The following is a 26,083-nucleotide window of genomic DNA, read 5'->3' on the forward strand; positions in this document are numbered from 1 at the left end:
AAAACTGGGGCATATTCACTAGCTAAGGAAAGCAGAATAGCATGAAGCTTTCAAGTAAACTTCACAATAAAAAGAAGACTAGGAAAAATATACAGTTCATCGCTACTATACGTTCACTGCTTGCAAAAGCGAGGCAGGTTGCTGTATTTTTTAACTCTTAGATGTGCTCCAGAGAGGTAGAGGAATAAATAAAATAAACCCACAGGAGTGTTTTGGAAAATAAATAAAGAGTAAAACTCTCTCATTTGTTTTATCTTCCTCTCTTTCTGTTTGCAGGTGAGGCGTCGGGAACGTCTGACAGTAAGTGGCATGCTAATGGAATGCGCTGACTGTCGTTTTCATGTTTTCGCTCCTGCTGCCATCACTCTTTTTGGCCTCTTTATTTCATGTCGTTAGCAAGACGTCGGTTCTGATCCATCCCTTCACTGTCACTGTGAACTCTGATGGCGTGATGCATTTTTCCACAGTTTTCTACTTCATAAATGTTTCATGTGATGTAAGACGCAAAGCATTCTAGCGCTGGCTAGGGATCTATGAGGGTGCGCTCAAGGTTAGAGGAAATTTCAGCTCGGTTCTGCCCATTTGTGGTGGTCTGATGCTGTTTTGTTGGAAATCTGAGGTGTTGACTGATCTCAAGAGAAATATAGAGGAATCTTTTTCCTCAAGATTATTCTTAAAGGTGCACTTTGATACTTTTTTCCAGCTTAAAGGTGAAACATTTAAATTTTTAGTGATGCTAGTGGCTCATATATTACTAAGTTTTGCATCTGAAGAAATCTGTGGTACTTTTGAAAAATGTTTCAAACGTTTTAGATGAACAATCTAGTCATATCAGCTGCATAAAAGCTGTTTAATTAGAAAAGAAAGTTCTCTTCTCTTGGTGGTGGCCATAATGAGATCATGTGAACAGTTAAATACTGCAAACATCATCTCAGTAAATGATTTTTACAGAATGTTCAGTTGTGGAAAACGGGTGATTAATGTTACCCTGGACCACAAAACCAGTCTTAAGTCACATACGTATATTTGTAGCAATATGCAACAATACAGGTATAGGTCATATAGGTCATTAGGATATCAAGTAAAGATCATGTTCCATGAAGATATTTTGTAAAAACTTGATTCCTGATTAGTAATATGCACTGCTAAGAACTTCATTTGGACAGCTTTAAAGGCGATAATGTTGTTCTCCATTTTCAGTGCCAACACTACGCTTGACCCTGCCACTGTACCAATGTCCATAACTACATTTATAACACCACCCACAGTCCAACTGACCTCAGACTCAACATCAGCCGCCACAGGTTCAGTCCAGCCGATCACAGCAACCCAGACTCAGGGTACATCAACGTCTGTAAACATATTTACAGGTCAGACCTGGTTTAAAGTGCAGTAGTCTTGTAATGGTCTGTAGATTAAATTAGTTAAGCATTTGAGCAGTGTTCAGTAGATGAGCTCTTTAGATAAACTAGAAGAACATAACAGAAATGCATAAAAGTACCAAAAAGTATCTTGGTATAACAGTGCATTTTTGGTCATGTACCATGTTAATAACTTGGTATTCTAATGAAATACCATAGAGAACCATGTAAATTACATATTACATGGATATGGTAATCATTCGGTATCATGGTACATGTATGGGTAGTTGACAAATGGACATGGAAATGAACACAAAGCTTTACACTACCCTTCAAAAAGTTTGAGGTCATTAAAGCAATTAGTTAGGTGTATATATATATATATATATATATATATATATATATATATATATATATATATATATATATATATATATATATATATATATTAAAGAATGTAATATGTAAGTTATTGACCAGTTCTTGTTGGAAACAAACACACTGTATATATTGACATTGTACAATATTGATGTCATACTGCAAAACAACAACTATGTTTTTGAAACTGCTAAAATTGCTTTATTTTTATGGTCAAAATCTCTTACCTGTCCAACAAATTAATGAAAATATAAGAGAAAATGGCCTTAAGAGAAATTACAAGTTATGTTAACTGCCGATATACCACATGTACTGGCATTATTACCATTTGAAACCATAACTGTACAGTAGTACCATCACAGTGCTTTTGGGTCCTGAGAAGCTTCACTTCCCAACCTCTGACCAATGAATAACACTCACTGGAGAGAGAGCAATTTATCACAGCATGTGTCAGGCCATGGACTCTCACTCTCCCTCAGGGTCCCGCTGCCCGCCATCAAACACACATGCAGAAGACACATTAATACATTATTTCACTCAAAGTAATATGTTGAAATATTGCCATAATTCAATATTATTAGGGCCTGTCAGAATGGCCTGATTTCGGAGTTTGTGATGTCATTTTTTTCAATAATTGCCAAGCTGAAAATATTTAATAACCCTCACTGGAAAGAACTGGGATTGTTTGGAGTGGGAAAAATAATCATCCACAGCATGCAATGCAGATTTTGCAAGTTCTGTCAGCATTTGTCTACAAAAAGTAATGTTTTATGTATGCTTAATTATGTGTGTGAGTGGTTTTCCCCCAAGCCTAAGGTGCGATGCCCCTTCTAAAACAGACATTGTGTGTGCTGTTACAGGAAGAAACTGTCCTGTACTAAAAATTTCATGGTCGCTTCTAATATTTTTAGACCCTTGGAAGAATTTGTGGTTCAATAATCTATTGAACAGGGACATGTCACTGTGTTTATTCATCCCACTGAATAATGGAGCACTCTGACACTCGCCAAGGACTTAGCTGAAATCTGAATAAACGCGAATAAGATCTTTTATTTATCATGAAAAACATCTGGATTTCAGTTAGTCTCAGCCTCAAACACATACCATTCGCAGACTGTCTGAAGTATACTGTAGACAAAACTAGCAACAGCCAGAGAAATGCCAAGTTCTGATTGGCTGGATGATATGTAACTTCTGTGAGGGTGCACAAGTTTTTCTCTGTTTTAAATTAATAGTTCATTGTATTAATGACATTCAAATTAAAAACATATTGTTTGAGGCAATTATTACAGGGGTCCCAAATCTCAGGAAATACATTTCTCAATGAAATACACATATATATACAAACATAATACATTTTTGTGTCTTTTTTTTTATTTGATCAGGAATACAGTAAAAACAGTAAATTATATATATATATATATAATAGTAGGTGTATACCTTGTTTATCTTTTTGCATGATATAACTGTTAAATAATTCTTAAATTGTTAATTGTAAATCAAAAATAATTGGAAAAGCCATGTAAATTCAGTCAATATGTGAGAATGCATTAGTTAGTCACACATAAAAATCTAACTGTATAATCCACTTTGTTTGCTTTGTATGTCTCTGAAATAATCAGTATGTATTACTTTACACTTCAATGAATGCCAGTCTATTTCTGTGGCATGTATTACTGATTTCAGATTTACCCACCTGTAAACATCAATATAAAAAAATGAAATTGCTTATTTTTTTGTTCATTTTACAAGCCTTCTAATCTAGTCAGCAGTTAGTGACCAGAATAAATTAGGATGTGGATGCACCTCTTGTTGAAATCTAGTTCCTCCGGTAGCAGTGACCTCTGCACTCGGAAAGGTTATCAGCATGTGCTTCAGGGGCAAATCAAGACATCATTACCAAAATGATCTCCAAACAGTCCTGGGATTGAACCCTACTGCTATCTAGTGTCATTTTTTATTTTATTTTTATTAAATTTTACTGTGGAATAAAATATGGAAGCACCGTTTATTCCATTCCTCTTTCCTGGATAGAGTGTTTGGAAAGCTCTCACTGTCCTAAAGGAGGAGACAGAGAGGAAAACAGAGTGAAAGAGAGAGAGAGAGAGGGAGAATGCAATAGAAAAAGACGGAGAGCAGGAATTTGAAGGAAATGGATGATGAATGTTTATTAATCTTATGGGCCTCCCATCACACTAAAAATAACCCTCATGCATTTATCCAGCAAGGGCAATGTTATTGCACATCTTCATGCCCAAGTGTCTGAAGCAGTGCATGGGGAGAAGTATCTTGAAGATTTAGTGAGCAACTGTACGTAATAAAGGTGAAATTATTCATAATTACTGCAAGGAACTGGATCTATTCCAAAACCAAGTGAACTTCGTCACTGTCTACAGCCTACATAGGGGCCAGCCTTCTGAGGCAGCATGCTAACTGAAATGGAAGCTCATAAGTGACTGGATGATCTAAACAGACAGCAAATTCATGGGCCATACAAACAGCACTCCTTAAAGCAACTGAATGTAGTTTTGTCTATAGTTAAGTGAGTGGAGTTCACTGTCGTAATTACAGTGGATAGCTGTACATATGCATTTGTTTTTGCTGTAAGAATGTGCCCTTTTCACGGAATTTCGTACCCACTCACCAAACTCACATACTCCCAGAACAGTTATTCTTAATTAGAAGTCTTATTAGAAGTCAGTTTACCAACAGAATGATTTTGAAACAGGTATTACAAGGTTAATAAATAAATAAATAAATAAATAAATACTGTTGCTTTAAGTCAAACACTCATATATGGTATGAGAAGACTCATTGTAAGTCTCATTATGTTGTGTGATGGAATGAAAGCCCCACCTTCAGTTTGAATGAGCCAATCACTTTGGCAGTTTGCATATTCTAGAATCTACATGCACATTACCGGACCAAACTGAAAAGTTAAATTTTTATTTAATTTAATTAATTTTTTGAGCTAAAGTAGTTTAAATAAAAAAAAATTAGAGAAAAAAAGAAAAAGTATGTAGTCTTGCCACGATAGACGGTGCTGACGTAGATACCGTTGCCCACCGTGGCATCGTCCCCCACCGTCGTTTAGATTTTTTTATAGTAATAAAAATCATTTAGTTCAGTAAAATCATTTATCCAGTGAGGAGAGTGAGTCGAGCTGACTGACAAGAAGAGTGAGGTGAGACAGACAAGACGATAGCGGATGATTTAGTTTCGAAACAAATTGCAAAAACACCTGTTTGGCAATATTTTGGATTTTAAACGTTACTCAAGGTCTGCACTCTAAAATTCTCTTTATTTAAACAGGAGATAAACACAACTAATAGACGTTTCAGCTTGCTACTTTCATCAGTGCATCAGTCACTGATGAAAGTAGCAAGCAAGAAAATTCAAACGAACTAAAAACGAACAATTGCTTTACGCCAAATTGCTGCTATTTGAAAGTGAAAGTAAAATGCACGCCAGTTTTACAAGCTATTTAAAAGTAAAGGAAAGTGAGGAAAAGAGGGAACGCCCCTACCCCCACAGTGATACTGGTATTATCAGTGTTGTCACACGTCGATTAACCGGTGGGAAAATTTCCTCACTGTCACAACCCTAAAAGTATGGCAAAGAATAATCGCATAAATATAAATGTGTAAACATTTCAATAGCATCAACAACAAATTAACTATAAAATATGACAGTGTTACTCACTACGCTGAAATGATAATACACTATTGAAACGTAACCTTGGAAAACAGTTTCGGAGGTTCTGGTCTTTCCTGCTTCAAGTACATGAAAGATCTTGATGTAGATTTTCTTGTTAGTTTCATTCTTGTGTTAGAGTTTGTGAAACTCTAACAAGCACAAATATAGCACTCCAATATTATGTAAAAAAGATTACTTTATAGATTTACTATTTTTAGCCATACTTTTTGAATTAAAAAATAAGTATATTTATAAATCAACATTTCTCACACTTCGTCCACCATCTTGGATAGATTGTCGCCATGCATTTTGCCATTGCTTCCCTTGTGAAGCATACATTCTGCTTTAGAATCTGGCCAAAATACATTTTCTTAGAAGGCAGCAAAGTCATCCTGCCTACCTTTTGGAACAGCAGGAGTGCACTTATGTTGCCTTAAATAGTCAGCTTACTAGACTTTGGAACAGAGCCATTAATTCACAAGATTGCAAGCCTGCCTTTTTTTAAACACTCTTTCTTTGTTTCTCTCTGTCGTTCTAATGTGGCCAGAGACTGAGAGCGGTCTGAAGTAGATCGGGCCACTCTGTGCCTGCTCTTTTGGTTCTGCTCTGGTTTGGTGACAGATGGTGGTTGGGGGGGTGACGTGAGAAATCTGCCTGTGCTCCAGCTCTCATGTTAACCCCCCATGGCCATATGCCTGCCCTCCTGTTACCCGTTCCCTGCTCATCGGCCCTGCACCGAGCTCCGAGCTCTCTCACACATAGGCACAGATACACTTTTTGTCTAGAAAGCATGAGTGCACTGTGAGAGACTAATTAGATTAGTAGCCTGTTAAAAGGCACTGGATGAGAATTCCACTCTGGATGCCTCAACTGATCATTTTTTGTGAATGGATGAAATGTGTGACACAGAATGTTAAAGGGGTCATATGATGCGATTTAAATTTTTCCTTTCTCTTTGGAGTGTTAAAAGCTCTTGGTGCATAAAGAAGATCTTTAAAGTTGCAAAGACTAAAGTCTCAAAATCCAAAGAGATATTCTTTATAAAAGTTAAGAGTCAACCACGCCCTCCTAAAACGGCTCGTTCTAACACTGTCCCACATGTCTACGTCACCATGTGGGAAGATTTGCATAATGCCGTCCAAATGTTCACGCAAAGAAAGAAGGCATAACTTTTAATCTGGCTGTTGCCGCCACCGCCATGTTGTGGAGACACTGTGTTTCGTTGGGAAAGCTACGTTGTTTGGCCTTCCAGAAAAGGACACCACTAGAAATCAGTGGTTAAGTTGTATTTACAACACTGTTCCAGAGCAGTTCAACCCATATATTCAGATGTGTGCAGTGCATTTTACGGAAGATGAGGACTGTTTCCTGTGAGAGTAGCCTACAATACCGGTCTCTGTTTCTATAAAGTGGGGCTGTTTGTCGTTTCTCCGATCACAAATGCAGACATGGTTTTATGTTTACGCAGCGCGATACGCAATATTTTGTCTCGTTGCGCAAGGACACACGGCACCACAGTATGGTAAGATATGGTAAAATTTCCGTCAAAAACGACTTTATTCTCGAAATTAAATGAGTTTATTCTCACGATTATTTCGACTATTTTTCTCGAAATTTAACGAGTTTAATCTCGCAATATAATGACTTTAATCTCGAGATGGTTTTATTTTTTTATTATTGCTTGGCCCTAATCCTCTTCTGTATTAAATTGTTAAAAATTAGTGTATTTAATATTGTGTTGGTTTTATTTTTATTTTTTTTTTTTTTAAGTAAATAAGAAATTTTAAGAAATGTTTCTTAACACCAAATCAGCATATAATAATGATTTCTGAAGGATCATGTGACACTGAAGACTGGAGTAATGACTAAAAGTAAGCTTTGCATCACAGAAATAAATTACATTTTAAATTAAAATAAAATAGAAATCGTTATTTTAAATTGCAATAATATTTCACAATATTACTGTATTTTTGATCAAATAAATGCAGCCTGGGTGAGCATTTAAAACATTTTTAAAAATCTTACTGACCTCACTGAACTTGTGATTGGTAGTGTATGTGCTGTAAACAGCCTCTGTTATGATTTTCTTACTTCTTCGGGAAACCTGTTAAATAATGAATAAACAATGATATGTAAATGCGGTCAGTCATTCAGTTATGTTCACCCAAAAATCTAAATTCTGTCAACATTTACTCACTCTCATGCTGTTCGAAACCTTTACACTTCTTCAACTGTTCATTGGTTCAGACGTCAAAACAATGGCTTTCCATAAATATCCTGATGGAAGGAAGTTTTGCATTGCATTAGGGTATAAAAGAGTACATTCTACAAAGTCTTTTATTTTCCATGATATGTCCCCCTTTATATAAACCAGTTTGTATAATTACAAAAATGCAGCTGATCTCAAAGAACACGAATCCCTGTGTGAATCTCTCACTGAATTATTACAGACCGACTGAGACATAAATGATTTTCAGCCCCGACACTCAGACACAACACTAAATAAAACATCTATTGGTAATATGGGCCATTTTTCATTAGCAAACCATATAAATACATTAAACCCATGGAATTAGGGAACAGTGTCTTTAGCAATGCTTTAATTATGAAACACTGGGGAGGGATGCAACCTTAATAAAACATCAGCATGCCTGAGAGCAGGAAGTATCGGCCTGCTGCGGTGCTCACTGTGGGCTGCCTACGCTGAATCCCAAAGCTCCCATCAGCAATGGCGCAGTGTAAGCTGACATGGTCAATCCTCTTCCAGAGGGAAGACACCTGCTCCTACTGAGACAGCCAGGCAACAGCAAACAAGCTAACATGCATGAGACGCCGAATGCCATGTTCCATATTTGACGTACAGTACTCTGAACACTGGCATAGACAGAGATGATTAGCATTGTGCTGGCACTGAGGAGCACTTGTTTCTTCAAGTAGGCTAGGGTGTTTTTAGTTGAGTTTGTGCACACGTGAGTTCGTAAACAAGTTAGTATGTGCAAACATTCAACAAAAGTACCTTGGTAAAACTGGTGTTTGAATGCTACCATGACAACATGATCTCAGTATTCAAACCTCACGTCTGATTTTAGCATGTGTACAGTTTTGTGTGTCTGGATAGGCACAAAATGTCATATTAACATTTGAAACTGTAAATCATTTTACATATGAACATCTTCAGAGATGTTATGAATACTCACAGTGCATCACAAACATTTTTTAAATAATTACTAATCAAGGTTAATGCTCCTTTACTTATGGCCAATAATAAATAAAATAGTAATAATATTAAAATAAAAATAGAATACATAGAATATAAATTATGTTAATATATAATATATTATATAGGCCTAAACACACACATTGCATTGCATAAATTGCATTAATTAAAAATCTATAAATTAATGTGTATTTCTGATATTATAACTAAATTAGATAAAAATGAATATACAAATTTATAAAAATAAATATTAACATAATAACATATATTACCTGATATATTAATATAATGGCTGACATCTGAGTTTATATATATATATATATATATATATATATATATATATATATTTAGATTTAGAGAACATTATATATTTAGATTTAGAGAACATGTATGTTATATATATATATATATATATATATATATATATGTGTATATATATATATATATATATATATATATATATATATATATATATATATATATATATATATACACACACACACATATATATATATATATAAACACACATATACATACAAACTACACACACGCACGCGTGAGTGTGTATTTTACTAATATAATAACATAAACTACAGAAAACTCTAAACAACATTAGATTAAAGTGTTAAATAACTAATTTATATTAAATAAATATTAAAATTTATATCAAAATTGTGTTCTTAAAGATTGACCTCTTGGCAAAGGTAATATGCAAATGCATGCTTGATTAAATATCCAGTTTTGATTTAAACCAATAAATCTGTGTATAATAAGGTGCGCAAACTGTACGTATGAAAATCTACGAATACAAATGAGATCACCTTGACCATGATGGACATACCACATTTTTGTTAATGTTTGCAGTATAAGCACATAAAACGATGAGTTTTTATGACCGACTGATGTCATGTGTAAACCCATACCTCATCAAAATCGTGCTTATTCGAGTTCTTCTTTAGTGCTTGTCCCCTTTAGTGCTGTGGACTGCAGTAAAGTATCTTTAGCGGTGCCGTTTATTTGTGGTCAGCGAATAGCTGAGATCAGGCTGATTGAGGCTCTGATGGGCAAAACTGTCGTGGTATTTGATCCCTGCACTGGCGAGCTCATCCTTCTGTCTGCTGACTAGACATGGCCACCTCCAGTGACACATCGACTTCTCCTCCTGCCGCTACAGGCGGCTCAGCGATCCCTGAAGCCCTCACCAAAAAACCAGGTGACACAGGTGGACACTGCATTAGCATCTTAAAGCAGTTCAGCTGGTGGATACAGACTTGATTTATGAAACCCTGTTTAATGGACGTGCTTTTAGCTTCCTGTTTTCCATGAAAGTCAACATGAAATGCCATTCGCAATGCATTTTACTTACATAATATGATGCAATTCTCAAGGAAACAGGATATTCAGTGGGATGAGAATGTAGGATGAAACTTGGTCGGGAATTAATTGGATTGTGAAAGGTGGACCAGACAAACATTTGAATTACTCACAATTAGATCAGTATCTTGTACTGGGTAAAGTAAAGAGGTGATGCAATTCTGAAGGAAACAGGATATTCAGCGGGATCAAAATGCAGGATGAAACTTGGTCAGGAATTAATTGGATTGTGAAATTAATTTTAATTACTCACAATAATATCAGTATCTAAATAAAAAATTAATGCTGACTTTAAAGTTCCTTTTCATTGCTGTTAAGTAGTAGATGCACTGTAGAGTGTCTTTAAAGATCAACCATTGCTTGGCTAATGGTTTTAGCTTTGTGGTTGAATTTGTCATAAAAAAACATAATGTATGATAATAAAATCAGAGATAGCATCTAAAAACAACAGTCATTTTCATCAGATATTTACTGCGATACATACAAACTAGAAAACAGCTCTGAGTGATTAAACTTCTATATTATACAACTAGATGTAGCTAGATGTACTCACTTGTAATTTTTACAGACTTTGTATTCTTTTGCATAAGTACAAGTATGTTTTCCAAAGCTAAAATTAAAAATAGAAGTGTTAACAGTAGGAGGTAGCTGGCCCTCTTTATTTACTCTCTCAGCTCTCGACTCAGCGCTGTAATTTTACTGTCCCAAGTGCTACTTGTGACGAGCTTTCTGCCCACAATGCCAGCTGCTACCATCACGAGCCAGACAGACACCTCGTCTTTAACTACGGTGCCATCTCCTTCTAGTCCAACACTCACAGTTGTACCCACTGCACCTGACCAGCCAGGTAAGAGACCTTCCTGTAAATGTCACAATCAAAATTTGTTGACACATTTGCACAAGAGAATAACATACAAACAAACTTTTTTCTCTCAAGGTCTCCCAGTATTAAAGTTTTGATATTTAAGTAAAGCAAATCCATCAGAACTCTGTTCGCAAAGACATTTCAACCTTGAAATAAGCCATAATATATGCAACCATGTGTCCATCTATTTAGGTTAGACATTCTTCATTTATTCGGTCTCACTTGTGTTAATAATTGAGAGGTGAAATATTCAACAGGGAGCATGTTTAAAGTCATACAGTACATTGAGTTTTGTTCTTTTGCCCTCCTGGTTGTGAGAATGCATACATTACAGTTATTCTATTAGAAGGCGCATTGAATCTTTTACTAGCTTTTAAAAGAGCCTAGAACATTTGAATTTGTATGTCTTTATTTTATACTATACTGTAGGCCCAGGGTTTACTTCATGGGTATCTGGCACCAGGTTTGTTAATTGAAATTAAATGTAAAAAATCTAATTAAATGTAAAAAAAAAAATAAATAATTCTCAATTTCATTTTGTTTTACTTCAAGTAATACAAAAAATGTAAAAAGTACTAATGTAACTAAAATGTAAAAGTAAAATAAAAAATAAAACAACTTAATTGAAATATTTAAGATGAAATACAACAGTGTTCACTAAACATTCTAAGATATTCTCTACACCTGCATATCATTCACTAAGCAACAGCAAGTAAATGTAAAACCGCACCGTAAAACTTGTGCACAAATTTTATAGTGAATCAGGTACAAAAACAACACAGACAGCACAGGCAAGTAAAAAAGGAAAGTCTTGAAGAAAGTAGTGCATGCAGGGAATCACGCTCCACTGTAATTCCACTCATGACTGATGGCCGTTATGGTGCTCTATATTCTGATCTAAGGTATAGCAGGGTGTGGAGATTAAATATGATTACTGCTGTGCTAAATCGCTCATTAATATATATGGGCCAAGGTGCCAAGTAACATACCATGTGGCGGCTCCTTAAACTATGTCTTCTTGAATCAAGCATTTGAAGTCAGCAGGGCAGGTGGAGGCTTGCTGACTTGTAGTGTTTTGATGATGATGCCATACTGATGCTTGACAAGCTGTTACCAATTAAAAAGGCTTTTAGCTGTAAATAAATAAATACATGCCAGTGAAATCTTTCAGACTTAAAAAATGTTCAAGATTCAATAAATATAAAGCAAAAGTTTAACATCTGTAATAAGTAATTCCATTCAGTTTTATCCTTGACACAATTTACAACCACCAAGAAATACGATTTTAAAAGACAGAACATTCAGTGACTAAAAAAAGTATAATTTTACAACTCAAATAATAAGCATATAATAATAACAACCAATATGAGCCTCATATATCTTTAAAAAAAGAAAGTTAAATATTTTTTTTAAATAATTATTTTCTGTGAAAATGTCAGTATCATTAATATATGTATTGCAAGGAGTATATGCTCATTTTCTGCATTTACAAGCAGCGTGTTCCTCTTACAAAGCAGGTTGATTTTCCAATCGGATGTGCTAGATAGCAGGTGTTCAGTTTTGTCGACTGTGAAGAAGTTTTTTCGCTTTGTTTGTGTAATCAAAACAATATGCCACCACCTCACCTATCCCACCATTTCTGCCTCACACCAGGTGTGTGTAGCGTTCGCTTTTCAAACCTAATGGCGCTGAAGCTGTAACTATGAAAATGGCAAGCCCAGCCTCAGGAGATAAATCATTAAATACTCTGTTATTGTGAAACACAATCACTTTTGAGAGCACATGGCGTGGCAGTAGAAGCTCAGCTGAAGGCCGGAGCTCAATTCTTTCAGATCTATTTTTGAATAGCGATTGAATGAACAGCTGCTAAATATTTCATAAGAGAAAAGAGACCAGGTCATGGTAAAGAAGACCAAAAAGGGGCCAATTTATTGAACTTACGGAGAGGGAGATGGATACATGAAACCATAACAGGAAAACGCAGCGAGTCCTGTCCTTGAAAGGCTGGACAGGGGCATAAACGGGGGAAGTGATTCTATCAGATCTTGTGTATCTCGTTTCTGCTGAACTGGAAATGGCCAAAGGTTGAATCGCTGCAATAACATCCATTATGTACAGTATGTAAGCCCAAAGGGCACCAATGGCATCCGTAGGCATCTATACTGCTTCTGACAGAACTGTTTAGATATCTGACTCTTTATGCTCTGCACACGATTACAGTTTCCACAGCACCAGATGTGATACCCGATGCGGCCACCGCAGCAACCGACACCATGACTGCAACGACTAGCTTTGTTACAAGCAATTCACTTTCTGTTCTTCCTGAGGTTACTGATTCATCTGCCTCATCCTCTGGCAGCACTGCAACAACAAGCAATATGAACATCCAAGCAATATCTTCTGCAACCATAGCAACAACACCTTCTGCAACCATGGCAACTTTTGAAACAACATCTTCAGCATCAGCTAGCACCCTTCAACTGCCAACATCTCTTGCTGTTGATGCAGTCTCACTTCTTTCTGATGGATCTCTAGTGGAAGCGGGTGCAATGGTTACCTTAATTACAAGCACAGTTATGTCTTCAACTGATGCAGTGATGAAGGCAGTTGATGCACTCCCTTCATACTTTGATTTGATTGTCCCAGCATCTGATGTTCCTCTAACTCCCACATCTGATGGAGATGCACCTGCAACTGATGCTGTCGCAGCTGTAACAGTTGCTGAGATTGCTTCCATTGCCCCGGCAACTTCAGACTCAGATGCTCCTGAAGGCCCAGGTGATGCAGAAGCAACCAATGTGTCTGATGAAATTAAACCTGCTCCTGAAGATCCAGGTGATGGTGCTGAAATTGTCACAGCAGGTGTGGAAACAGTCACTGATGCTTTTCCTCAACCTAATGCTGAGACTGACAGTAAACCTCCATCCAAAGTAGGAGAGAAGAGTGAAGTTCCTCTTGTTGAGACCAAGGAAAAAACAGCAACAAATCTGGAGAAGACAGATAAAGATGCTCCTGAAAGTAACCTCCATCTGAAGTAGGAGAAAAGAGTGAAGTTCCTCTAGCTGAGTCCAATGAGGGAAAAACAGCAACAAACTTGGAGAAGAAAGATAAAGATGCTCCTGAAAGTAAACCTCAATCTAAAGTAGGAGAAAAGAGTGAAGTTCCTCTAGCTGAGTCCAAGGAGGAAAAAACAGCAACAAACTTGGAGAAGAAAGATAAAAACGTAGAGGCCCCAGGTACCCGCAGCAAATCTGACATCTGAATTTCCTGACAAGTATAATCCCTGCTAAAGTGCAAATTACACAATGATACATATTTAAAGGAGCTTCAGAAGTTCATTTTGGAGGTGCAATCTGTTGAAGTTTGTGTCACACAACCCAAATTGCCTTCAGAACAGTAAGCCAGAGGCCTGCCTCTCTTAAAGGAATAGTAAATGAAAAATCTGTCATCATTTACTCATCCTTATGCCATTCCAAACCTGTATGATTTACTTTCTTCTGTGGAACACAAAAGGTGTTGTTTGGCAAAATGACAGCCTCAGTCACTGTTCACTTTAATTATATGGGAAAAATAAAAAGTATTTTTTTTATTTAATTTTTTTATGGAATATTCTATATAAATAAAAGATTCCTTTTGATTCCTTTTCCACTGAGGAAAGCAAGTCATATGGGATTGGAATGACAAAAGGATGAGTAAATAATGATAGATTTTGAGTGAGCTATCCCTTTAAGTTTTATACAGTCTACTATTCTGTTATTTGAATAAACAATACTGATTCTGACAGAAAGAACTGATTAAACAAATTAATTACCCAACCTTGTTAGGACCTTTGGGGGGGTTCAAGTCTTAATTCGATTTTCTCGCAAGTAAGATCAATGAACAGACCTTTGTACATTCCACGTTTAAAACAATATCCTTAAATACTGAACCACTATGTCAGCATAAAACAAATCATGTACGAGATCTAAACAGTTAATAAAATGAACTAAATAAAAATAAAACACTTTAAAACACTCATGATCCCTCTGGTGTATATATCTGGTGACATTACGAAGAAGAACGAAGCTGGGTGAACCGGAGAGAGTAGGGAAGCCAAAGAGGAAAAGAGAGAGAAGGAAAAAGAAAGAAAAAATTATGAAAAGAAAGACTATGAGAAAAAAGGTATACAGCATTTGTCTTTGAGTGTGTCCACCATGCGTAGCTACACTGTAGAAATGACACAAACAGAAACTGCACTCATCCGACACAACGTTTAACTTTTTAAATGACTGCGGTCTGAAAATGCATTTCTGCTTGACTGCATTGTATCTTCCAGTAATGCTGCTGTGGATGAGATGGAGTATCTGTTAGTGAAGAACATTTACAGCTTGTAGCATATTGATTAGATTCACAAGAAAGAAACTCTAAACCTATAGTTTCCTCTAGTTTTGTTTACAACATCAGCTTTCCTAAATAACAGTAGCATCATTCCAGTGTATCTCGTTTTACATTTTAGGCCCTTACTGTGAATTTTTCCACATTATTGAGTGATTTGTGCCAACAGTGCAGCCGTGTTAGCCAACAAAGAGAATAACGTTGCTTTTATTCTAAAGTTGTTGCGAGGATTTTGTTCCCTGGGGAGCCAAAAACACAGTTGTCAAGAATAGCCTACATCAGATTTCAAGGTAAGGCAATGCTTTAAATCAAGATAGCAAAAAGACGTTATTTTCAGAGTTTTAATGACATTTTATGTGAATGATGTTTTTATATGCATTAGCGCTCCTGTAGGCAATGCTTATCATAGGACAATTCGGTTTTGATTTCTGTTTTTCTGAATATGGACAGACACTAATATGGAAACTGTGGAAAAATTGCTTCCTAAATGTTATTCATTTCCTCTCTTCCATGTCGCCTTTTCTTGTCTCTCTTTTCTTTGTGCTCGCATGTTTTGTTTTTTGTTTTGTCTCATAAGGTAAGCCGCCAATGATGTATTGTGTTTGCTAGAAAACAGAAGGATCTCCCCCAGGCTGTATAATCAAATGCGCCCTCTTCTAGAAAGTAGCTACTTTGCATTTTCACTCGTCGAGTGTTAGACAGCTGTCTGCTGAAGATGCAAGATTGTTTGTGAAACATCGCTCCATCCCTTCACCAATCTGGGGAGTAATTGAGCATTTATATTTAATTAGCTGCTCTTGCCCCCATCCCACTGCTTAGCTGACTGTGACACAGCAGGACCCCACGTCGCCAGCAGCTTTAAAACATCATATCAATTATTCAAAGCCCCAAGTGTCCAAACAGCAAAGAATTGAAAAGATCAGCTTCTCAAACACAACTTTAACAGCAGCTCATTATCACTGTTTATCAGTGATATATTAATGTCCATTTAAACTATATTAATTAAGGCCTACAGGTGGGTTTATTCACTCATACTGATGACTTCTACTGTTTAGTCAGTCTGTTTGGAGATACTTTATGTAAAAGCATCCTAAAAATCTTTTAAATTTAATCTTCTGAGAAAAATGTAAGCGCTTAAAAAATTCACTTAATATCTGAAAATTCAGCCATACCAACAAGCCGAATGGAATAATTTCTGGTGTGTGCAGGCCAAATTAGAAGACTTTGTCCACAAAATTCTATCTACAGATAAAACATGTAATATAATATTTGTTTAATGCATAAATAAAACGATGTATAACAGTAATAAGGAACAAAATACAGTTAAACTAGGTTCTAGTTAAACTATAGGTAAGAGACCCATTAGAACTATTAAAACTATTAGGCTACTACTTAATTTACTTATGTGTCTTTAATTATAAGTAAAATAAAATAAAATGATTTAGAATAAACAAATAATGGTAGCACTTTGTTCTACAGCTCTGTTCCATATGTACATATTATGTACTTATTAAAGCAATTACAATAACTGGGTGATAACTAGGTAGTAACCCTGAACCTACCCCTAAATCTAGCCTTAACCCATGTAAGTACATTAAGTGCATTCTTGGGTAAGCACAATGTAAGTACATGTAATGTAAAACAAAGTGTAACCCAAATAATTATAGTTTTACAGCAAATAGCAGTACACAAATAAAAATGAAAAATAGGATACCATAAGGAAGCAATCTGACCCTTTGTAAGCCTTGGTGGTTTACTGTTGCTGACTCGGACAAGCTTTACATACATCCCATAGGAATGAACTGGAGATTTCCATGATCAGTGTAATTTTCATTAAAAAGTGCTCATAAAGTGGTAAAAATAATTGGATATTATTTCTGTGAGCCGGAATGAATCATGACAGTGCAAAACATTTTTATTCCCCAAGTTAAGCAATACAGTAAAATAATATAAAAAATGCAAAGAGTATCAATCAAAATAGAGGCAAATGCCTTTTACAGTCAAATAAAAATAAAAAAAAGAAAGAAAAGCCTTTTTTATAGTGATTACAAGTGATAACATTGGTGTTTCTAGAGTTTGTACAATATACCATAAAACTGTCAACATTGAGTCAGTCAATTAAATAACATTAATTTACTTTAAAAGGCTGCAAAACGATTAGTTGCCATTAATCGATTCAAAATAAGTTTGTTTACATACTATGTGTGTGTACTGTGTATATTTATTATGTATATATAAATTCACACATTTATGTATATATTTAAAAAAAAAATATGTATTTGTATATAATTTATATTATGTATAAATTAGGGCTGTCAAATGATTAATCACGATTAATCACATCCAAAATAAAAGTTTTGTTTACATAATATATGTGTGTATACTGTGTATATTTATTATGTATATATAAATACACACACATGCATGTATATATTTAAGAAGAATATGTTATGTTTATATATTAAATATATTTATATATAATATTAAATATAAGAATATAAATATATAAATGTATATACATGTCTATATTTTCTAAATACATAATTTATGTGTGTGTATTTATATATACATAATAAATATACCCTGTACACATACATATATTATGTAAACAAAACTTTTATTTTGGATGTGATTAATCGTGATTAATCATTTGACAGCCCTAGTATAAATATAAATATTTTACATATAAATCTAACATATTTTTCCTTAATATATACATGTATGTGTGTGTATTTATATACATGATAAATATACACAGTACACACACATTTAGTATGTAAACGTAAACTTTTATTTTGAATCGATTATGATGTGACTAATCGTTTTGCAAGCAACTGTGTCACAGCATGTTTATTTTGAAATGAAGGTGACAGCCTGTACTTCTGTAAAGATCTGTAAAAAAATTTTTTTTTAAATAATTCCAATAATTCTCCATAAATTTACATTAGATAAAAGCAATAAGTGGACAGCCACAGTTTTTAATGGGATACTCCACCCCAAAATGAATGTTTTGTCATTAATCACTTACCCCCATGTCTTTCTAAACCCATAAGAGCTCCATTCGTCTTTGGAACACAATTTAAGATATTTTGGATGAAAACCTGGAGGCTTATGACTGTCCCATAGACCAGTGGTTCCCAAAGTGGGGGTCGCGACCTCGGCGCAGGGGTCGCGAGATGATTTCTATAAAAAAAGTGGAAAAATATATAGGCCTTATATATTTTTGTTGCAATTAATTTAACCCTTTCGCACGTACGATCACACCGGTGTGATCAGTCTAGGCTGGTCCCTGGAGTGTACGATCACACCGGTCAGTGCATGACGTGAAATTCAAATATGCTCTCTCGCGCGTTGGCTGGCGCTGAGCCAGAGACAGGCGCGCTCAGACTCAGAGCTGTCATCACAACTTTTCAGTGTTTTCAACCACATAATATTTATTTTAGGGTTTCAGACATATAAGTACTAAAAAAAACAATAGGCCTACATTTAGAGTTTGTAAAATGCACACTGATGTCAAAGGACGAGGCAATAATAATCCTTTCCATTATAATTAGACACGTTTTATGCATATCAGAAACACATTGTGTAAGTAACTTTAAAGTTTTAATCTATTATTCACACAGTTCACCATCCACTTACTTTTATGTATTTCGTGAGAAGTGGATGAATTCACGTGTTGTAAATCCAACAGATCCGATTCTCTGAACTGCGTCTGCGGCACAAACTAAGAAACCATAAAGTGACACATCTAAATAACGATCGCCTTGAAAAACTCACGCTGGGGGGTCAGCCAGAATATTTTAAACTTACGTGTGAAAGGGTTTATTCAATACTTGTTAAATGGTGTTTGCAGAAAAGTCTGATACAAATAAAAAAAATATAATATATATATATTTTAATTCAATTTGTAATTTTGTCCCAGACATTACGAGATTACGTCAGCGTCAATCACAATCAAGTTACGTACGTACATCACGCGCAGCAACACAACGTATCCCGCTGTTTGCTAAAGTTAAAGGTGTTTGGAGGCTCCAAAAAAAGGGGTTGTTGAGGTGAGGTGAGGTGAGGTGAGGTGGGGGGAGGTGCGGGGTCGCGGGGCAGCAGCGCATTTATCATGGGGGTCGCGGGCTTAAAAGTTTGGGAACCCCTGCCATAGACTGCCAAATAAACAACAGTGTCAAGGTCCAGAAAAGGTATCAAAGTCGTCGTCAGAATGCTCCATCTGCCATGCAATCTGTGTTATATGAAGCGACGGGAACACTTTTTGTAAGCGAAGAAAACAAAAATAGCAACTTTATTCAATAATTCCTTTGTCAGCAGTCTCCTCTGTGTCTCTTCATATCACCGTATGCTGCATATGTTCTTCTGTGTCATCAGAGCCACAAGAATGCGCTGTTTCTACGTGTATTTTGCTTTGATTTGAAATAAAACAGCGCATCCTTGTGGCGCGGATGACACAGAAGAGCATACACAGCATACGGTGATATGGAGAGACACAGAGGAGACTGCTGACAAAGGAATTATTGAATAAAGTTGTTATTTCTGTTTTCTTCGCTTACAAAAAGTGTTCCTGTCGCTTCATATAAGACAGATTGCACATCTGATGGCAGATGGAGTATTCTGACGACAACTTTCATACCTTTTCTGGACCTTGACACTGCTATTTACTTGGCAGTCTATGGGACAGTCTCAAGCCTCCAGGTTTTCATCCAAAATATCTTAAATTTTGTTCCGAAGACGAACGGAGCTTTTACGGGTTTGGAACGACACGGGGGTAATTGATTAATGACAAAACTTTCATTTTGGGGTGGGGTATCCCTTTAAGGTAGGATTTGGCTGGACTGGAAATCAACTGGCTAATATGGTTTGTAATCTAATTCACATCATTTTTTTTGTTAGTGTTAAATGCCTGCCAGATTTTCCAGCTGGCTAAATAGTCTTAGCCTAGTTTATAGTCTTCTTAGCATCTACATGTCATGCCCATGTCCTCTCATCCATGGGTTTCCTGTGTCTTTCCCCTTCCTGTCCCTCATTCCCTGTTCCAGAGACTAACACCTATCTACTCTTTCTCCATCAGACTGCGAGTGCAACGGTCACTCAAATCGCTGCAGTTACATTGATTTCATCAACATTGTGACTTGTGTGAGCTGCAAACACAACACTAGAGGGCAGAACTGTCAGCACTGCCGCCTCGGATACTTCCGGAATGCTTCCGCTGAGCTGGACGATGAGAATGTTTGCATAGGTCAGTCAGATATCACTCCACGCCAATCCGTTTCAATGTTCCCCTGACACACCCACACCATGCCACTCAGAAATTGTCCATTCTGGCCAAATGATATGTATGGAATTGGAAAGGTCGAGAAATCTTTCCTTATTTGCATACGGTCCAACATTTGGTCTGCCACCACCTTGCCATACATGTGACAATTTCTGACCTACTGAAGTCCAACAGAAGTATGGATTTAAATATACTAATATCAAGCATCATTCATTTTAAAGTCTCGCAAGAAATCTTAAAATTTAAAACTGAAGAGAGAGATTTGTGATCTTTACATCACAGGCGTTTTGACATTTTGATAAAAGATTATGAAGACAAAATATTTTCTTTGGAATACAATGAATCATTCACTATAAGACAAGGAATGTGTATTAAAAAGTAAATAGAATGAATTTCGATTTCATGTTGACTTTACAATGGGGGGCAGGAGAAATACAATCAAAAGGCGTAAGATTAATATTTTTTTCCTTTTTGATGAAAACTGCTACAAGAGCTTTTCAAGCAATCTGTCACAACACTTTGTTAATGATACAGTGACCTCTACTGGAAAAATACACACACATAAATCACTGCGCTATGACTGACAGCTGCCCAGATGGACAAATTATGCCCTTGTGAATGCACAGAGCAAACCCTGCTTACATGACTAATGAACAACCACTGATCGCATAAAACTGACAACTTGCAAACATAGAAGCGAATTTCTCCTGCTAACATGTGAATATATGCCTATTGCCTTCAGGCTAGGCTATATTGCCTTTAGGCAAAATGCTGTAGCTTTTGAAACACTACATCATTTTTTAAATATTTTTTTTATAAACATTCATTTTCCTGGAGGTCCACTAATAATGTTATTTATGACTATTTACCACATATTTTTGTGACCCTTAGAATTCTACAGGTCATTTTTGCTGCTGTGCCATTAAGACTTTCATGTAAACAGTTTTTCTTATGCAAAATGCTATGTGGCACTGTTGAAAATTTGCGTTAAAAAAAGTACTAACCATCAGGCCAACCAGGATGTAGATACATTTGTTTCTTCATTGGAGCAAATTTGATAAATATAGCATTACATCTCTTGATCACTAATGGATCCTCTGCAGTGAATGGGTGCCGTCAGAATGAGAGTCCAAACAGCTGATAAAAACATCACAGTAATCCACAAGTAATTGACACAACTCCAATCCATCAATCATTAAGGTATTTTAACTTCAAAATGTTGCTTCCAGGTAAAATACAAGCCCTATATCAATATTATTGATTTCTCCAGTCATCTTGTCTGGATCAGGTGAGAAATATGCACAGATCAACCATATTTTACAAGCAAAAACAGTCCAAGAGATGTCTAAAGAAATGTGCTGGTTGATGTTGTTGTGAGAGGACAACAGGGCACGGACTTTTTGTACTGGTGGAGCATCTGTTAGCAAGTGATGTAATGCTGAATTTCTCCAAATCTGTTTACACGAAGAAACAAACTCATCTACATCTTGGATTGCCTGAGGGTGAGTACACTTTAAGCAAATTTTCAGTTTTGAGTGAACTATAATAGTTCACTCAAAAATGAAAATTTGCTTAAAGTGTACTCACCCTCAGGGTGTGTTGGAAATAATTTCTTTAAGAGCTGCAGGTTTGCTGTCGAGTCCAACACAGTTTTACTGCCCCATTAGGAACATAGTTAAAATAGTTTCTAACTATATCCTTCAATATGCAAAGCAGTAATATTGGTAGCATGAAACAAGCTATTTTCGAGATATACTGTACGTTCTGAAAGTTAGTGTTTTCATAGTTAAATGTTTTCATAGTTATCAAGGTTTCAGCATAAATAATGTACAATTGCTGAATAATGTATCTATTTTCTATACACAGAGTGTAACTGTAATCAGCTGGGCTCCTTTCACGCCCGGTGCAATGACACAGGCTTCTGTCAGTGTCGAGAGGGCACCACAGGCCAGAAGTGTGAGGACTGCCTGCCTGGATATACCTGGAAGCAAGGCTGCGTGCGTAAGTCACACTTCCTTCACAAAGGCATTAAACACAGGCTTAGTCATTAAAGACACATTCTGTGATGGATAATACCACTCGTACAACAAATAAAGTGCTGTGAACGAACAACATATGGCTGTCATTTTACTCAAACATATGAGCAACATTGTTGTTACTCAAAGAGGTCTTTGCTGTTGTACTATCAATAACAACCTGCTGTTTGCAGCAGGTGTGTATTATAGATACTTGTGGGTGGGGTGATACAGTGGCTAAAGCAGTGAGGCTGCTGGTTCAAACCATGCAAAGAACTGTTGTATAATGAAACACTGTCATCCAAGGACTAGAAAACAGCCCAAAGCCTACACCAGCTTATCACAACTCACCACTACTGGAGTTACTGTTTACAAATATACATTTGATTGTGACAGCTCCCAGTGTAGATTACCATCATTAATGCTGGATCACAAATTATAATAGCTCACAGATCCCGGGTCATCATTATCGTCTCTGCTCTAATTAGAACTGGTTTTCATGCAGGCATTGCATAAACCGTGAAATAATAAATGACCTGTTTTTTTTTTTACTGCTTTTTAAATTCTAAATCAATTTACTGTGAGGTGCGGTTTCATTCATTAAATTCTAATAATAAACAAATTATAATTAAATATTTAATGGGATTTTATACACTGATTATTATTATCTATTATTTATTTTCTAATATAAAATTCAGATTTTTTTATTAATAATTTTATTCAGCAGTGGGTTACACTTTATTGTAAGATGTCCTTGTTACACGTACTTTCTATTATAGTAACAATTAATTATGCATAATTACATGCAAGTAACCCTAGGCCAAACCCTAATACTAACCATACAGTAAGTACATGTAGTTAATTAATATTACGCAGTACTTAAATGTATAATTACACTGTAACAAGAAAACCTTAAAATAAAGTATAACTCAGCAATGCATTAAACTGATGTAAAGGATTTTCACATTACTACTACTACAAAAAAAAAAAAAAAAAAAAAATTCTAATAAATGCTGTTCTTTTGAGCTTTTTTGCTACATCAAAGAATCCTGGAAAATAAATGTATCACAATTTCAACAAAAAAATTAAGCACCACAACTTTACGATATTGATAATAAAGTGAAAACTTGATCAGCAAATCATATTAGAATGATAGAATTCTGAAGGATCATGTGACACTGAACAAATTATACTTAAAGTTTATTTTAAATTTGAATATTTTTTCTTTACTGTATTTTTGAACAAATGAATGCTTGGTGAGCATAAGAGACTTCTTTCAAAAATATTTTTTAAATCTTACCAACCTTAAACTATTGAACAGCGGTGTACATATATTAGTTTACAGACAGTTGGCCCACAAGTCCCCCCCCCACACCCCCCTCAAAAAAAAAAGCCAAAAGTTGATATTTTTTGGTTATTATTAATAATGATTAACTTCCAGTTAACTGTCAATGTGAACACCTTAAATCAATAGGAGTAAAAGATATCTGCTAAATGAATACCGATGTTTAGGATGGAAAAAATTTACCTATCTTTAAGACAACAGAACAATCCCTTAAAACATGATCTATCTGCAGATCTGGAACATCATTAATGAGAATCTCCCCTCTGTCCTTTTTCCCAGCGAACGTGTGTGACGACGAGCTCCTCCTGTGTCAGAACGGCGGCTCCTGCATCCAGAACCAGAAGTGCGTGTGTCCGTCCAGCTTTAGGGGTGTTTTGTGCGAGCAGCCACGCTGCCAGGGCGAGAAAGGGTGCGACGGCGCATCGGCCTGCTACCTCAGCACACTGACGCTGCTGCTCTGCCTTCTAGCCAACAGCCTGCTTAAAGCCAGCACCTAGAAACTCATCTTAGTCCTGATATTGATCCTAGTCTACGCAGGCCAAAGGGCTGAACCCTGTGGATGAAGAGAGAGAGGCCTGAACCTGTACGGACCCAGCCTCACGGTGCTGAATCTTTTTTGGAAATGGCGGTGGCTGCGCTGAGGTCAAAACGCCTTCATGAGACAAGCAGTTAATTGCTCGTCTACTAGCATCACTGATCGCCTGAACTTTATACCAAAAACAGAATAAAAACAACTTAAGTTCAGTTTCAGCTCACTCTAGACAAAACTCTACAGAAAGTGGAGAAATATATAGATGTGGTTTCATTTCCTTTGCATTTCTACTTTTTCTGTAGTTTCGGCGCTCACTGAGGTACAAGCACTGCACTTAGCCAGCTTGTTTTAACCAACAACAAACGGTCGATATCACGGAAGCGTACTTATGCCAAGTTATTCTTCTTCTCTTGAAGACTTGTTTTTACAGTTCTTTCCATTGCTGCATTTTCTCGCATTTTATTGCCATTGAGGTTAGATGAAACCGATGAAAAGGATGTTTAATCGCCGTCCCGCTAGTATGAGGAAAGAATGACTCTATAGCTTGTGTTTGAGATTATGTTTATGGAATGTAGAAAGAGGTTTTAAATTGTCACAGTGAAAAAATATACATATATCGGTCTATCTGAAAGGAAATATGAAGTATTGTATATTACGATTATTATTATTTCAATATTTTTTGTAGAAACTGTTATTTTTGTTGAGTAAATGTTACCATTGTAAAGACATTGCAGCCTTTATTGCAGTGCATATGGTATTCACACCATGGTAAAACTATATTTGATGATACATCAGAGTGCATCACTAATATATTTGGAATATTTCTTCATTTATATAATTACATTTAAATAAAGCATAAACGGTTCATTACATGCACAGCTTTAGCTCAATGTAACCTGCACATCATCTTGTTACTGGCATGTATTCATCAGTGCAGATATGACCATTCAGGACTGCTTATTAACACATGATGATGAGTACATTCCTAAAGCACAAAGTCCCACAAACCTCAAATAAATACTAGATAATTATGAAGCACAGAAGGAAAAAAAAATGCATCGTCTATCAACACAATAAGAATGGCCATTCAGATTAACAATTAAAAATTCAGCACACTGTATATCATGCAATCAGGTAATTTTTCAAATAATTTTATTTTCCTTGCGCGAGACTCGAAGAAATGCCAAAATCTTTAGCGGCTCATGGGCTTTTTGATGTATTTAATATTTACAAATGCTTTACATTCATGATGAGCCAGGGTAAACAAAATACTATCAATAAATATTATAAATGAATAAAACCTGACAATCAGAAAGCACAAAGAGACCTGAGTGAATTGTCTTTCTTTAGACTCTGTCCTTCTATATTCATATGAAAGCTTTACAGTTAGCGCCTGCTACCGACACAACAGTCACGGCGGCTAATAAGGGTAATTAATATCAGGCTATTTTTATTCCTTAGAAAGTTTCATAAGGTAAATCGGCTGTATATATGTCTACAGACCCAGAATCAAATGTGCTGAGCCGTTTGCATTGCTCTAACCACCTGCACTGAAATAAATAAATAAATATACCCTTAATAACACACAACTTGAGTCAGCAGAGCTTATGCCAGGTGGAGACTTTTGCTTTCTGGAAACAGATAA

The 26,083-nt window shown here is 36.0% G+C and overlaps 1 protein-coding gene across 1 annotated transcript in view; it reads left to right on the top strand.

Annotated features, from left to right (window-relative positions):
* The window catches only part of ntng2a (netrin g2a), a 70,629-nt gene extending 44,867 nt beyond the window's left edge, over window positions 1-25,762 (top strand). The window contains exons 5-8 of the mRNA XM_042729424.1: window positions 277-300; window positions 20,343-20,510; window positions 22,413-22,547; window positions 24,186-25,762. Of these exons, the coding sequence (XP_042585358.1) occupies window positions 277-300; window positions 20,343-20,510; window positions 22,413-22,547; window positions 24,186-24,403 (545 nt within the window). The 3' untranslated portion in view covers window positions 24,404-25,762. The remainder of the gene's footprint in view (window positions 1-276; window positions 301-20,342; window positions 20,511-22,412; window positions 22,548-24,185) is intronic.
* The last annotated feature ends 321 nt before the right edge of the window (window positions 25,763-26,083 follow it).

The sequence above is a fragment of the Cyprinus carpio genome, chromosome B8 (genome assembly GCF_018340385.1).
Source record: "Cyprinus carpio isolate SPL01 chromosome B8, ASM1834038v1, whole genome shotgun sequence".
Lineage (NCBI taxonomy): Eukaryota > Metazoa > Chordata > Actinopteri > Cypriniformes > Cyprinidae > Cyprinus > Cyprinus carpio.